The sequence below is a fragment of the Dermochelys coriacea genome, chromosome 7, assembly GCF_009764565.3.
Source record: "Dermochelys coriacea isolate rDerCor1 chromosome 7, rDerCor1.pri.v4, whole genome shotgun sequence".
In the NCBI taxonomy this organism is placed as follows: domain Eukaryota; kingdom Metazoa; phylum Chordata; order Testudines; family Dermochelyidae; genus Dermochelys; species Dermochelys coriacea.
The window spans coordinates 105,335,410-105,352,214 of record NC_050074.1 but is presented as its reverse complement, the minus strand read 5'-3'; the positions used below and the strand labels follow the sequence as shown (position 1 = coordinate 105,352,214).

General features: G+C 40.9%; 1 protein-coding gene across 4 annotated transcripts in view; it reads left to right on the top strand.

The window, feature by feature from the left end:
* ZRANB1 (zinc finger RANBP2-type containing 1) overlaps window positions 1-16,805 on the top strand; it is a 72,908-nt gene that overhangs the window by 37,674 nt on the left and 18,429 nt on the right. For all 4 annotated transcript variants that reach the window (XM_038409455.2, XM_038409452.2, XM_043519417.1 and 1 more), the window contains 4 exons: window positions 3,687-3,874; window positions 5,877-6,030; window positions 8,743-8,814; window positions 10,306-10,504. In XM_038409455.2, the coding sequence (XP_038265383.1) occupies window positions 3,687-3,874; window positions 5,877-6,030; window positions 8,743-8,814; window positions 10,306-10,504 (613 nt within the window). The remainder of the gene's footprint in view (window positions 1-3,686; window positions 3,875-5,876; window positions 6,031-8,742; window positions 8,815-10,305; window positions 10,505-16,805) is intronic.

Sequence of the window (16,805 nt, the reverse complement as noted above, 5' to 3'; positions counted from 1 at the left end):
CACCTTTTAAAAATGTTAAGCATAGACATTTTCAGCCCAAAGAAAAAATATGAACACATAGAAAAAGAGTTGTTGAAATGAAAGTTGGACCATATCCTTAATCTTAGCAATGGCTGCCTGCAATTGCTGTGATTTGTATCTTATTAATCGCTTCCAAAGACATTTTTTAAAAGCTGCTGCATGACTTGTCCCTACTGGCTTTGCAGTAGCAGTTAAGTAAGGATCATTCCCTGTGTTGTGCTGACATTGCTGGTATTTAAAAAAGGTTGTAAATAATTTAAGCTCCTTAGACACTAAGGAGGGGGAAGCAGTTTAGATAAAGCAATTTTGCAGAGCTTCCAGACGAATGCTGAAGGCAACAGAAAAAGTTCTTGACCCTTTAAAACAATTCTCAATATTTTTTTAGATATCCTTCTTAGAATCATGTCTGGTTTCTTGATCCTACTTTATAATACGTTTTCTCATGTAAATTTGTCTAGACACATTCCATTAATTGCTAATTCTGTTCAATTTTGAAAGATTGTTATTCATGTTTGCGGAGTCCCTGTAAAGTTGTCAAGACTGCTCTAAAAGGTGCACAGTTTTGCAGGTATGAAGGATATTTCTGTTCATAGTGCTTTGAAGGAGTGTTTTAAATAGGATCAACTCTCACAGATTCACCTGGTTTATGGTGCTAACATGCTGGTACAGAGATAATTACTTCTACTTTTCCTTTTTGCTGTAAAAATCATATTTGTGTCCTGTCTTTTAGTCTAGTCTTGCTTTGTGGTGAAATTTATTCCATGAGCAAGACTAATCTACTTTCTCTAGATAAAATGAGCCACTTACAACATAAACTTAACATTTCTGAAAGCCACTCTTTTCAATAAATAGGCCTTCCATATGCCTTCAGTGGACCAGCTTTATAAATCTGGGTATGAGCAATTGTTGGCATTTCCGTATATGTAACTTGCGTAAACAGTTGTGAGCATACATTTTGTAGATGATGTGTAAGTCGACTTCTTGACTTTGTTAACTTGCATGGTAGACATATTTGGCAAATTGAATGCTCTGAACCCAATACTTATACAAATAAAACTGATATGAAAGACAAAATCAGGGAATTCACGAATAAGCTTTGTCTTCAGAGATTCCATGTTGAAAAGGAAGTTATCAAGTGTTATCAGACTTTAAAAAAAAAACAAAAAAAACAATGATCCACATGCTATTAAATTAGTTAATATTTGATTTTTGTCTGGATTGTATTCCCATTTTGAGGAATTTTTTCCTGGAGCTGTAGATACATCTGATACCAGTTGAATTTGAAATCTCTGCTTAACAGTTGATACCATTACAACATTAAGTATCTTGGCTCAAGAAAATTTCTTAGAATTGTTGAGCGATCAGGCTGAAGATCAGGTTTTCAAATCTAGCAAACCAGGAATTCTAGATTGTGAAGGGAACTTTGGCCTGGTCTACGCTACAGAGTTAAGTTGATGCAAGGCAGTTTTTGTTGACCTAACTATGTAAGCGTCTATGCTAAAATTTCACTCCCACCGACGTAACTACTCTGCTACACCAACTTAATAACTGCACCTCCACGAGAGACCGTAATTAGGTCCATACAGTATCAGTGCAGACACTGGGTTACTTACATTAACTGTTACTGGCTTTCAGAAGCTGTCCTACAATGACCTGCACTGATAGGAGAGTCGGTACAAGCGCTTCTGGTGAGGATGAGTGCCACCGACACAAGGAGTGTACTGAGGACATACAAAAACAATTTAATTACTGCAGTGGCTGTATGCCGACTAAACTTAGATCAACATAGTTTTGTAGTATAGACATGCCCTCGCTGATGAAACTATGGAAGTGCTGCTTCTGTTTGCTTCCAGCTATCTCTGAGTCTGAGTTTTCAGCGATGATTTCTGTGAAAACTAAACAAATTGTTTAAACTTGGAAAATGACACTGTGGCCTATCAGATACAACTAAATGTACAACTGTGCAGTTTGAAACCAACTCATTCTTCTCACTAAAATGTTAAGCTGTGTCCAAACTTGCCAAAAAGTCCATATTTTTAACTTTTAGTTTTAAAAACCCAAATTGTATAATTAAACTGATTGTAGTTGAATAAAATCACAAAACTGTCCGAACTTTAATGTCCCTCTTGAATACTAGTGTTCTGAGTCATTTAAAAACAAGTATTTGGTAGTGGAGATCCCCACCATGTTTTAAAATATCTGTGAAGAAGCATCAGTACTAAAAAGTTTAGGTACTACCGCTCTAAGGTGCTGCAGCAGCTAGCTTCCCTTTGCAGCCACTGAAGCAAAGAGGTTTGGCAGAAAATAACAAAAATGTTGTTTTTGTATTCTTTTCATCATTGAGGTGGATGGAGATTTCCATCTAACCTGTAATAGAGAGAGCAAGATTTGGCAGTTGCTGCTTGTCCCCAAGAAGGGATCTTGGAAGTTCCTGGCAGTTGGAAAAGAAATGAATAAGACTCTAGAACAGAAGCAGCAGGGACTACATAGGCTGGTAGGGTGGGGCAACATTTCAAGAATGAACAGACTGGAGACCCACAAAGCCACTGGACAGGGCATAAATATCCACTGCTCTTAATGGTAGTTCTGCAGGACTGTCATATGAGCTTTCACTCCCAGGCTCAAATACAGAAGAAGCTAGTTTTTTAAAAAGGGAAAAAAGTATTGATTATATAAATTCTTAAAAGGCAAATGCCTGTCTTATAGTGTGTGGCATTTAATAGCACAAAATGCTATTAATAGCACAAAACGGGTGGTGATACCAGTGTATAAATTCGAGAACATATCGGAGGTGAATCCCAGTTGCTTCATCGCAACAGAATTATTCTGAAACTGAATAGGTAGAAAACATATGCTTAGCTTCTAGTCAACTGTACCTTTTCAATAATTAAAAAAAAAAAAACTTGCTTGGGGTAGGGAGAAATCATTCTCTTCCCTAAAGAGTAAAACTTGGGCTATTGGAAAACATGGAGTATGGTATACGCCAGGAGTGGCCAAACTTACTGACCCTCTGAGCCACATATGACAATCTTCAGAAGTTTGAGAGACAGGGTATGTCTGCCAGGACTCAGGGCTTCAGCCCCGTGTGGCTTGCCTGCTAGGGCTAAAGCAGCGTCCCCTCCCTGCACTTCCTAGCTGTTTCACATTAAATTTCACATTAAATTTTCTTCATGCAAGAGTATTTTCTGTGATTAAATGGCAAGATTAAAAAAGTTATGTTTGAAGGGGTTTGTCAAAACAAATACAGAGTACACTGATTTTTTTTGACAGGCTTTAAGATAAACTGCAGGCAGAATTGTCAAAATACAACTTTGTGCTGAGTGGGCACTTTCATCATCCATAGTCAGATATAAGGGCTATATACTATATTTAAACCAAGTGTGTCATCTGATGGTCCACAACTACCAAGCCTTACTTGGATCACTGGCTCCTACTCTGCCTTGGTGTCCTAGCATATGCTTGCTGGAGCATGGAACTGGTCTGGTGGGTAAGGTAAGTGCAAGATTGCAGAATACTATAATAAAAACAGCTGTGTGAGCAATTTTGCTTTTCTTTTCAAAGACTAGAGTCCAGTGGGCATAGGAAAACTGTGAAGTAAGGTAGTTTGATCCAAAATCACAGCTTCATTTTAGATAATAAAGATAATGTGCTTTGTGTGTCTTCAGGAGTTGTAGAAGGTGATTTAGCTGCTGTTGAAGCATACAAGTCCTCAGGAGGAGATATTGCACGCCAGCTTACAGCAGATGAAGTACGCCTGCTAAATCGCCCTTCTGCTTTTGATGTGGGATACACACTTGTACATCTGGCTATACGTTTTCAAAGGCAGAATATGCTAGCAATTTTGCTTACAGAGGTGAGTTACTTTGGCCTTTGTTTAGATCAACTAAAGGTTTTACATAACCTTATCACAGTTTCCAATCATTGCAGTGCAACTTTCTTTGCTAGGTGATGGAGACAGACAAATGCATGAGTAGCTTCTTTGTGCCTTTTTTCTGTTTGATTTTTCAGAAGTAATTCTCTTAAAACAGCAAGACTGTCGTATCCAGATACCTTACAAGTTTCTTGTCAGATATAAGCAGTTTGGTCATACTTCCTGACCTTATTGTAGTGGAAGTAAACTGCTTTGCTGCCTCCCGTGCTTTTGTCTGGGGGAAAGGAAATGCCTCTAGAGCAAAATACTGGGAGAAAATTAAATTGCTGTATCTGAGTGTGCTGAGGAGTTGTAGCATCTCTTGCTCGAGAGTGCACACAGTGCAGCAGAGGGCAGCGCATGGCAGGAGTAGGCATGCAGCTGTGCCAACTCCACAGGCAGGAGGAGGAGATGACTCGACGGGCAGAGGGCAGCAGTGTTGTGGCTTACTCGGGTTTGGGGAAAAGGGTTGCGGGTGGATTGGAGAACAACTTGCTCCTCTTTGGGTGGAGTAAGGTTAGGTGGTCTTGAGTCCAAGTTGGACCTAAAAATTAAGCCTGAACAGACCTAGCACAGATGGGTCACATGATATGTGAAGTTCACCTAAAGGCACTGCTTAGATTCACCCTTGTGTACTTTCAAAACTACCTCCTTTCAGGGAAGAATCTCTCAGAGCCTCAGTTCGTTCCCCTTCCTGCTTAGAACTGAATCAAGAGTCTATACAACTTTTAAAGACAATCTAATGAGAAAAATTACTCTTACTGCAGGGTTGGGGGATTGGCTTTCCCAAGGAAGCTAGTGTGTGGGAGAAGAGGGATGAGCTGCATGTACAATTGTATCTAAAGCCTGGGGGTGAGGAACAAAGCAGCAGAAGAGAAGACTAGTGGGAAATTTTCAGGTAGTCTGAAGAACTGTGTGTATTTGTGTGCAGTTAGTACATGCAACTGCACATTTAAGTGGTGAGGGACACATGTAATTGGTTTGTGGATAGATTTAAAACAAAGTTAGCTTCTCTGAAAAATCCTGTAGTTTTGATTTTTGTCAGCAGCAGTTTTTACCTGCAATAGTTGTGAAAATGTGTACTGAACCCTAGCAAATAGTAGTAATACTGTTCCCTAGGTTTGTCAGAATAATGACCACTTTAAAATGCATGTCTTCCAAATATCACTTTAAAATATCTCCATTGGGTAGTCCAGATATATACCTGATGGTAATATGACCTTTATCACCAAATGACTTTTTTCCTGCCATCGATGGCCAGAATCCTTCAGAATTTGTGTGGTCCATGTATAGTCATTTTCCCCACTTATTAGACTTCTGGCAAGTGGGAGGTAAGAAATGGGAAGTTTCCTCATACAAGCCCATTCAATATGCGGTATAGAATCCCATGTAACATATGGAAGCAAAGAAGAAATGTACGTGAGGATGCTAAATTGTAATCTGTGCCCATTCATAACATCAGGCTTTTTCCTTCTGTCACCAAGTGGCCTCAGTGGTTCTAGTTTGGATCAGCATTTTATGAACCATCATTTTGTTTGCTTCTCTTATCTAATTCTACCCCACCGCATCAGCCATCAGTTCAGTTTCGGTTCTTGCTGGATTCAGTGCTAAGATATGTGGTGATCAGTTTAGTGCCTGTTAGCTTCATAATGAGTAAGCGGTATTTGCATTCATTCATTTATGATGGCTGTTGACTTATTTGTAATGTCTTTAAGGAGACTACTTACACTCATATGTGACCACCTTGCATCTGACTTGATGGGATCACTTTTTCCCTCAGTTGTGTTCATTCCAGATTCCTTCTTTATAAACAACTTTAAACACCTACTTATCCCTCTTTTTCTCAAAACATTTTCTATGAAATGTTATCTAATGCCTAATGCTTCTTACTGTTTTTGGTTAAATATAAATAGCTATCAAGTGAAATAAGTCCATTATATTACAGGTATCACAACATGCGGCAAAGTGCATTCCAGCAATGGTGTGTCCAGAGCTTACAGAACAAATCAGGCGTGAAATTGCTGCGTCTCTTCATCAACGAAAGGGAGATTTTGCTTGCTATTTTTTAACTGACCTTGTAACATTTACATTACCTGCAGGTAATTATGAAATGCTCCGCACTTTGTCAATGATGCCTTTATTACTTTAATTGTGTATGAAACTACCAACACATTTTGTCACCATCCCCACCCCTCTTTTGCAATTTTTCTGATACAACTTTTGCTAGCACTTGCTACAAAATAGTTCTTAGGCTTTTCCTGGTGATTTTTAAATCTGCAAAGCTCTTCACGTATTTCAGTCCTTGCATTTCTCCTGTGAAATAAACTATAATTGTCCTCAGTTTAGAGATGAGAAAATTGAAGCAAAAAGGATGTCTTCACAGAATGAGTCTGTATTAAAGTTGAGGTTGGAAATCAAGTGTGCCTGGTTCTTATTTTGATGCTCAGATGACTAGATTTTGCATCTTTCTGTAGTTCTGTAATTTTAGTGTTCCTTTTATAAAACAAAAGATTTGACACACAATGATTGGCTTTGGGACTAAAACTACTATTCAGATGTATCCTGTGGTTTTTTTCCTTACATGGAAATGTTCACGTTACAGTTATCCTCAGTTTATTCTGAGATAGCATGATCAAGAAGAATGTAAGCTGTTTGACACTTGAATATTTGTAAAAGTATATTTAGAGATGAGCGTGTCTCAATCTTCTGATTGAGTTCCCTTGACTGAATATTTGATCATAGAATTTTCATTCTAGTTGAATGAAGTGAAGTTTTTGTAACTTATATATAGTACAGTATACATAAGCAAGAAAGTCTGTGACAGCATTTTATGTACATCATTATTTATAGCCATCATAAAAATGTTCCATTTGAGCTTTCCCCCCCAAATGTAAGTAAAATCTTGTGTTCCATGATATTGTATTATAGACTGGATGGACAGGGAAAAAAGGAAACTTAATTATATTGCAGAAACTGGTCCTGGACTTGCTTGCAGTAGGAGGTTGTTGGCTATTACGTCTCTAGAAATATTTAATCCTTTTATAAACGTGGCTTGAAACTGATTGATTTTTTTATACCATGACCCTGGATTATGAAAGTACAGAGGACATGCTTCCAGGTCTGCCTGTCGTCTCACCTAAAAATGCTCTTGATACAGTAAAAGCTTTGTTATCTGGCGTGTTTGGTGACTGGCGGGTGCTGGATTAGTCAAAAATTCCGGTTAAATAAGAGAGATACTTGCCAATGGAGGGAGGGAGTTTTGATGCGGGAGGGGGCTGGGGGTTGGGGCCTGGGAAGGAGTGCGAGGTGTGGGCTCTGGGAGGAAGTTTGGGTATGGGAGGGGGGCTTGGGGCATGGGAGGGGTTTCAGGGTGCCACATCCAGGCACTGCTCACTTTGGGTGGCTCCCCCCAAATGCCAACATGTCGCTGCTGTTCCTGGGGAGCCACACATAGCCAAGTAGGGAGCCTGTTGGCCCTGCACCATTCGGACTCTTAATTGCCCGGTTAATGGTGCTGACTGGAGCTTCCAGGGTTCCTTTTTGACTGGGTTTTCTGGTTGAAAACTGGACACCTGGCAACCCTATTGAAGATTTGTATTGGGGATATCAGAAATGGTGGTTTCTAGAGCTTTCTGGTTGGTAAAATGCCGGATAACACACCTTTTACTGTAATATGCTTATCTGTCTAGTGTTCCCTCTTCAGAATCCTTGTGTGGAAAACTGCATAGTGACTTTTTCTGTTCCATTTTGTATTCAGTATTTTAAGCTATTTTTTCAACAATAGGTAAACAGTGGCTGTAGTTCATAACCACCCAGTAGGGGTCCACTGTACTCCTATTCACAAGAGAATTGCTCCCCACTGCAAAAAGTAGCATTTTTGACTACTGCATTTGTTGTGATTCAGTGGGTAATGTAATGTGAAGCAGGTAATCTGATAGTGTTGTGTTGCTAGAGATTTTTAAAAATAACTTTTCTTTAATGTTTGTTTTTATTGGGCGGGTTCGGGGAGAGTACAACGAATGTTTTCACAATATGAAATGAGTGTGCAGAGCCCACTGGAACTGAAGAACATGTTTCATATATTAAAAGTGAAAATAGTTTCTGAAACTCCTTTTATTATAAAACTTCAGTTTTGAGGAGTGTGTAATAACTATGTAATTTGCCCTTATTTATCTCAGTTGAAGTACATTTTGTGTGCTCCAAACTTTGTACATCAATGTTTTATCACATCATGGCATATACTGTTGAGAAAATTTGTCCCATAAAAATTTGCCTTATCACAGAATACAGTCGTTTTTGTTGTAGCAGTAGACCTTCCTAAAGGCTATGGGCCCTTCCCAAAGAACATGCAGGCAACTAACAGCATGTTGGACTTGGTGTCCATGGTATTAGACCAGAATTACTTTCCATTTACCACTTGCACTAGATCAAGGTTGTCCTAAAACTGAGATGGAAAAACTCTCTTCTCTACTTATTTCTTGCTTTCTCACCTGGTTCCCTACTTCACTGATTCCACTGGAGCAGATCATTGGTGATCCTACAGTTGTCCAGAAATCTTTTGTTGGGTGCCTTTGTGCTTTGAACACCATGACCAGCCAGCATAAAGGATTCTTAGTTTAGTCTGGGATCTGGAGCTTTGGGCCGCACATGGCTGAACGGAAAATAGCAAAGCCTTATTAAGGAATTAGTGGTTAAGGGGGGTAAACAGTAAGAATCAGCGAGTCAATAACTGCACACATTCCATATATCAGTACTCCTCCATTTTTAAATGTGTTGGTGTTAAGCCATTTTATTCATTGTTCCTTTTCCAGATATTGAAGACTTACCACAAACGGTCCAAGAGAAGTTATTTGATGAAGTACTTGATAGGGATGTTCAGAAAGGTAAGTGTGTGTGTGTGCGCGTGCGTGTGTGGAGAGAGAGAAAAGGAGTACTTGTGGCACCTTAGAGACTAACAAATTTATTTGAGCATAAGCTTTCTTGAGCTACAGCTCACTTCATCCGATTCAGACTAACATTCAGACTAACACGGCTGCTACTCTGAAACCTAGAGAGAGAGATAGTTAGTACGTACCATTTTTGCAGATAGCGTTTTGGATGTGGATATGAATTTTGTATCTGCGCAGGGATCTGGAGCTGTAGCACAGACTCACCAGGGCAAGTGGAGAGACTTCAGCTCCGCATAGCTGCCAGCATGGCTCTCCCTGACTCATCTCTGCTAGGGGGCAGAGGGTTCCTCGGACCCACAGGCCAGCCATGATGAGAGCCAGGCGGGCAGCTGTGGGGAGCCGTGGTGGATCCTCCACCTGCCCTGGGTGGGGGAGCCCAAGAAGCCCCTGGCCTGAGTGTCTGCCCCCCAGGCCCTCTGTCTAGGCCAGGTGGAGGGTCTGCCACGGCTCCCCACAGCTGCCAGTCTGGCTCTGCTCATGGCCGGGCTGTGGCTCCAAGGCAAACATTTTCCCCCCACCCACTGAAGCTGGTTTTCAGAGAGCTGCGTGGGGAGCTGGCATGGAGTCGCATACACTCAGCCAGGCGGGGACACAACCAGGGCCTGCTCTCAGCTTTCCCCCGCACCGCAGGGAGGTGGAGGGTCTGTCGGTTGCCCGGGCTTCCCAGTTGGGCTCCACGCTGGCCTGTCTGGGGGGGAAGAGGGGCCTTGGAGAGGAAGAAGAGGGGAAGGGGCAGTGGATGAGCAAGGGCTGTGCCCCCCACCGACCCCCAGTTCTGGTGCCACTGGTCATTGCTGTGCAGATCTGCAGATACACATTTTTTGTATCCATGCAGGGCTCTAGTTATTACAAATAAACCCTGAAGTCTTGTTAACTGCTATTAACGCAATACTTTACTTAGTTTGAAATAATACATGAATTCTATATTTAAAGCAAAATTTTATGCTGGATAGGTTGGCATTTGCAGGCAAATTTCTACCTTTTTAATACAAAGATTAGAGATTTGACTTTAACACTAGGAGTACTACTGAAGGGACAGAAAGAAAAAGCGAAGCTGTGGTGCTGGTAAAATTTGTGAAACTATGAATTTATCGTCTAAACTTCTGAAGGCTCGAAGTCATGAGCTCTTCAATACTCTCTCCTGTATTTAAATAAAATTGGTGAATAATCTTCCACTTGAGTGGCTCTCTTGAAACAAATTATGGTTTTTAAGTTTGTCTGTTTTTTTTATCTACAGTTTTTAGTCTAGGGAGCTCAGCTCTACCCTGTTTTAGTGCATCTATTTTTGTAATGTTAAGGTGAATAGATATATGGTAAATTTGTTGATTGTATAGTATCTTCTGAAACCAGTTTACCTGTAATACAGAATTTCATGTTGAAAAGAGTCTAATTGCAAATAACGTTTACGTAGGATTTTTCTTGTAGAACTAGAAGAGGAATCGCCGATTATAAACTGGTCTTTGGAATTGGGTACGCGTTTGGATAGTAGACTCTATGCACTTTGGAATCGGACTGCAGGGGACTGCCTGCTTGATTCAGTACTACAAGCTACCTGGGGCATTTATGACAAGGATTCGGTGCTACGGAAAGCTCTTCATGAAAGTTTACATGACTGTTCACATTGGTAAGCTGGTACATTTCTCATGTTAAGTTCAGGAATATTTTTCCAGTAGCATTGGTTGTAATATAGTGATGAGCTCATGGATTTATATTTAATTATATGGAACAAAGGAGATGAATTACAGCACAGTTTAAGTTGTGTGTGTTTAGTTTATCTTTAAAAAACAAATAAACCAAAACAAAATTTATATATTATGTAAGTCAATTATATTACCAAATAAAATTCTTGTTTTCAGTGCTTTAAATTCCATACAATGTCCTTACCATGAGCTGTAGTATGTTGATTACTGCAGCTTTCAAGTTATGCATTTGCAGTGTGAAGTATAGTGAGTTTGTTGTTGACCCGTATGTACTAGTTCTTTATATAGTAACTAAAGTTTTAAGTAACTTAGTTTTTAGTGTGTGGAAAATATATGTTAAAATAACATCAGGTTGCAAAGTCAAGAACGCAAAAGTTAGGAAATGTCAGAATTAGTTGCTTGTGCAACCTTAACTTGTCCCTCTTGTGCCAGATGCATTATCACAGTCACTTTTCCCATAGTTTCCCCATCTCTTTCAGTGCATGGAATGGACCATGCTCGCTGAACGAGGAGCTCCTCAATATCTTGTTTTCTCTTCATTGTTCCATATCTCCCCTCATGCTTGCCTTACTTTACAGTATTCAAACCCTGCTCTGAAAACAGAATTATTACTGTCCTCATGGGCTTTTTTCATGGAGCTTATCACTATAAAATCTGAGTGTTTAACAAATGTTAATGAACTTATTTTCATAGCACCACTGTGAGACCAGGAGGTTGGTGTTAATCCTATTTTACAAATGGGGAACTAAGGCACAGAGAGATTAAAGTGAAAAGTATCCATCGTTCTCACTGCCCAATTTGAAACACTCAAGACTTGATTTTTCAGAGTACTTAGTATTGTAATAGCATTGCATATGCTCGAAGTCCAGCTCCCATTGACTTTAGTTGTAGCTGTGAACGTTCAGCACTTATGCATATCAGATCCCAGGTATCTCAAATTGGGCACTCAGAAAATGAAGAACATAGTTATTGACCCACCTATGAAAATTTTTGGTTTCAATGACGTCCCTAGCATCACATAAGAACTTCATGTGGCAGAAGCAGGGATAGAATCTAGTTTTCCAGGGCAGCATACACCTGTGTTAACGATGAGAAAGTACTTTCTCTTCTTGCAGTCCTCTGCCTTATTTGCTTACATGCCTTCCAGATTCTGTAACAAAGAAAGCAGGAGTCCTATAGACAAGTTTCCTTTGCTGTACAACCCTAATTCATCCCTAGAGCAAATCCATCCTGCATGCTGAATAGGGCAGGGGTCCTGTGGGGGGAAAAAAATGTGGTCATGTAACTAAAGACTATATCATAATATAAATTTTTTTTTTCTCACAAGGGGGCCAAATTAAGGTTGTGTCGACAACCTAATTAATTCTGGCACTTCCTAACTTTTTAAGTTCTTGACTCTTCTTTTTTAATAACCTAGGAAATTTTTTTAAAAACGCCCTACATTAAAAAGATTAACAGGGTTATAAACTGAAAAGACAAATTCCATTGTATGGTATTCTGTTGACACCCACCTGGTTCATCATCAGGGTTGAGACCTTTAGATCCAACATACTGACTTCTGCCATTTGAGCTAATGGAGAAACTGATGGCAGTAGTAGGTTTTCATCCTCTGTGGACCAGCAGTAGAGGGGGAATGGGATACTTTGCCAGTGGATTTTACAGATATGTACTGACCGCACAGAAGTGGTGAGACTCGGGAATCAAGGGTTCCATTCCAGGCTCTGGAGAAGTGAATATTCTCTAGTGGGCACAAACTCTTCTGCCTGTTTCCCCACAGGCTTGACCCTTCTGCCCTGTCCCCTAACAACCTGTTGTCCCCCCCGTCCCTCCAGTCTTGTGCCAAGCCTCCTTGCCCAGCCATTCTGAGTCTGTCGGCCTGTCTTTCCCCCTAGCTCCTTGTCCAATTTGTCACTGGCCTCTTTGTTCAGTCTCTTTCCATCCCTTGCCACATTCTGTCTCTTTTCCACCCTGTTGTCGTCCCTACACCTTCCTTTTTAGCCGTCCAGTCTCCTCATCCAGCCTCTTTCCATCCCTCCCCATTTCCCACCTCTGCTCCCACTCCATCTTCTTGCCCAGCCAGTTCCAGTTTCTCTTTTCCCCCTTAGACTCCCAGTTTTGTTCGGTCATTGTCCGCCACCCCTTCCTTGTCCCAGGTTACTCCCCTGGGGTCAACTCTTGTCCCTTCTATTTTTGAATCAGGCAGCTTCCTTCTACACACTGCTTGGGTGCTGGCAGGGGTATAATTGAGATAAAAGGGGAGAGAGCTTCCCCCCTTTCCATTCTGGTACCTGGCCCCAGCCTGGGCGCTGCCTGCAGGAGCCAAGAGCTGCAATTTCAGGGGAAGGCCTGCTAAGCCTCTGTGTGAAGCATTCCCAGTGTGGGTAGTCTTCAGAGTAGCTGTGAAACTGGAGCTAATATCTAGTGAGCATGGATGAACTGTTTTGTTGTCTGTCCCCCGCCCGTCCCAATGGCTTGTAATTTAGCCAAATTTGGCTGGATTTTTATGGGAGCAGCACAAGGTATATCTACTCCTTGGGGGAATCCTGCACCAAAAAAATAAATTCTTATGCACAACATTTTCAAAATCTGCAAAATTCTGCATATTTTATTTGCAAAATAACAATATTATCACACCACTTTCAATTATTTTGGTAATTTATTTCAAAATATCTGTCAACAAGTATGTCTATAACAAAACAAACAGCAAAAAAGATTCTGGAATTTTTTTTGACAAATAAATTCCTTACTGGGCATGTTAATACAGAACTTTGAGTAATAATTCATTTAAACTATAATATAGAAACATATTTCCCGCACCCCTCACAAGCAGTTCAATGGCTTGGAGTCAGGGGTAACTGAGTTGCTGAGGGAGAGGGAAGTAATTTCTGGGAGTGAACCTGGAGGGGTTGCTGGCTGGGTGTGGGTGGGAGAAGTATGGAAAAGGTTTTTCTGTGGGGGAGGGTGGGAGGGATTGTAAGGGAGTTTGGGAGCCTCCCCATGCAGATTCTGGCTGGGAGAGGCTGGGGTCAGTCAGGCACATCTTCCCTCAGCCCAGTGTGTCCCTGCATCCCCTCCCCTGCTCCTGTGTGCACTCCCACTCCCATTCAGCCCTTGCTCTGGTCTGTCTCCCCACTAGCCCTTCTGAACCTTGGTTTGTGAGACCCCCAAAAACCCTGTTTGGCCTGGTCTGTCTTCCCCTCTCCCTTCTCCCCATCCTATGCCTCCTTGCCCTTGAGATATGCAACCTCTTTTCACTTTCCCTATCGGTTGCTGACTGCTACAGCCAATGAGCCATCTGCCTCTGTTCTGGTGCCCCAGGTGTGCAAAAGGCATAACTGCAGAGCCTCTCTGGCAGAATGTGTTTTCTGCGGAATGTAAAAAAATCTGTGGGAAACATGAATTCTGTGCATGCGCAGTGGTGCAGAATTCCCCTAGGAGTAACATCCCTGACACAGAGACCACCCCTGCAAAATTTCAAATCCTTGCTCCGAAGCAGGAGAGCACTAGATTTGCTCGGAGAAAAAGTTGCCAGAATTTCTTAACATGGCAAAACAAGATATTTTTCTCCAGCCTCATTTTTGGAAATGGCTGAATTGCTTTTTGCCAACATTTTCCAAACTAATTCAGCAAGAGGAAGACATGGAGAAATTCCACCCCGGTGGTTAGTTTCATGAAGTTATAAGTAACTGAAAATAGAGGCTTAGAATGAGAAATTTTGGACAACTTTTAATAGGTGGTGCAATCCGGCCTTTAATAATATGGCCAGATCTGGTCTGTAAACTGTAATTTGTTTGGTGATTCATTTTACATTTCTGCTTCGTACTGGGGAAAATCCAGATGCTGAAAGGTTTTTGATCCAGGTCATTATCATTGCTTTCATTCATTTTTAGTAGTATGTAGAAGCTAATGTGAATATATTGGAAAATTTGAAAAATATGGTCATGGCTTCTAGAAGCATTGGTGAAACTGGGCTTGAGTATAATTCATCAGTAACTTTTGCAAATAGTTTCATAACTTTCTAATGTTGTTTTTGTGATCTTTAATGTTAGAGACTTCAAATAATCCCTCCATAATTTATCGAAGCTTGTATTTTCCGGGAAGGAAATAAGTGTTGCCTGTATGGTATTATAAATATTGTTGTGTCAGTGCTTGTATAGAGTTATTGCTTAGATACATGTTTGTAAATTAACAATGGCTTGTAGAAAAAAATAAAGATTTACTGAATATTATTATTGCAAGCTTATTAAATGAGCTTTGTTCTTGAGATATTTAGAATTTTGAAACTAAACTTCTGTCTCTCTCTTTAAAGTTCTGATTTCAGAAACCTTGTATTTGTGTGGAAAACTTGCTTTACTGCATCTACTTCATATAGCCAGTTACTGTATAGAGGAGATTTGACTACTAGCATATAAACTCCCCTGTAGTGAATATTGGGTGGTGTGTGTACTTATCGTTGTCTTTTATGTTTAAATTTTAATCTAATCTTGCATCGTCATATTTAAGACACCCAAGCATCATCTTTCCCCAACTGACACTGCTTCATTTCCAAGAATAGACTGTTTTTTTTAAATACTAGCTTCAGGGTCTTTGCTAACCTTTGCTTGTTTAATTAATTAAAAAAACATATTTATGTAAAGATTGAGTAGGCATGTATAATTGGATTTTAAAAATACATCTCTCACATTGAGGGGCACAGAAGGAGAAAATTTCAAAACCATCTTGCAGTGTTCTCAGTTGCTATTTTACTTAGGATACTACATTTTTAGTCGGTATTCAGGAGTGCAGGTACTCCAAAAGAAGTTGCTGAAGGGGAAACAGTAAATGTAATAATTGGATTTGAATAAAAGCATATGGCAGTTGCACAAAACTTATTTAGAATTAATTCAAATTGTCTTGGATACCTTCAAGTAGAGTGAAACTAGCTAAAGAATGCTAAGCCAAATATAGTAAACATCATAACATGGAGTTAATAAGATATGGCTAGCAGAGTATGAGTCCAGTTGTTGATATTTTCATTAATGACCAAGAAGAGGGAGTAAACAGTATATTGCACGTGAATATGCATCAAGTTGAAAGAGTTAATACTTGTGAGGATATCAAACAGAGAAAACTAGAGATTTAGACATATGGACAGAAAATAATTCACTGTGGTGGGGCGGAAACTGCGAATCTAATGAAACCTGGGAAATATAATCCAAAAACTGAAAAGTAGTAATATCCAAGTTTTGAGGGTGGTGATGGACAGCAGACTAGACAAAAAGGTGCCAGTATTATGACACAACAAAAAAAAAATATGGGCTGCGTATACATAGGCAACCTATTAAATAAGGAGGTTTAAAGTCCCTCAATACATTTGTGCAGGTCTGGTATGAATACTACTTGGAGATACTTCATTACCAGAAATATACTGACAAACTAGGAGGAATTGAGAGGAGAACTAAACAAATGACTGGCTAAAGAGAATATCAAGTTAAACTTGTGTGGCTTGTTTAGAGGCCAGCATCAGTTAAATTCTGCAGAAGTGGTGTCTACCCTGAAATCAGCAGCGATACTGAGGTAACTAAAGGTGCTGAAGTGGAGGGTGGCTAGTGCCATCACGGTAATGGTGGCACTGAAAGCAGGAGTACCAAAGAAGTTCCTGGTGCCAAGGAGGTAATTTGTGCTGAGCCTGACACTGGCCCCACTTCCACTTACTAAAGAAGAGAAACATCGGGGTTAGCTGCCAACAGACCCAGAGGGTCAGCGGCCCACCCAGCCAGCAAGGTCATAAATGACACAGCCCTGGCAGAGTCCTGGATTAAGGGAGGGGTCGGGACAGAAAGGCAGAGGAGGTCAGTTGCTGCCTGATGTGCTGCCGGCACAGAAATAGCTGGTGTTGGCATTGCCCTTGTTGGTACCGGACTCAACAGTCACTCCGAGGCCAGAACTGGAGTCAGTGGTATGGGGTCCCTTCCCTGCCCCCCCTGCACTGTATTGGGGAGCAGTTGATGGGACCTGCTCCATCCTGTGTGCCAGCATTCTCACCGTGCTGCTCCACACTCCTCCTGGAGGAGGCAGACAAGTCCCCGCAGGACCTGGAGTGGCCACAATGTGAAGTGGTGGCACTCTTGGAACCTGAAGGCAACCTCCGATCCAATGTAGGCCTTGGTGCTGCAGCAGGCCACGTGGGCTATTCAAGCAGATGCTCCTTCAGAGAAAGATCCCTTGCCACTGAGTCTGTGTCGT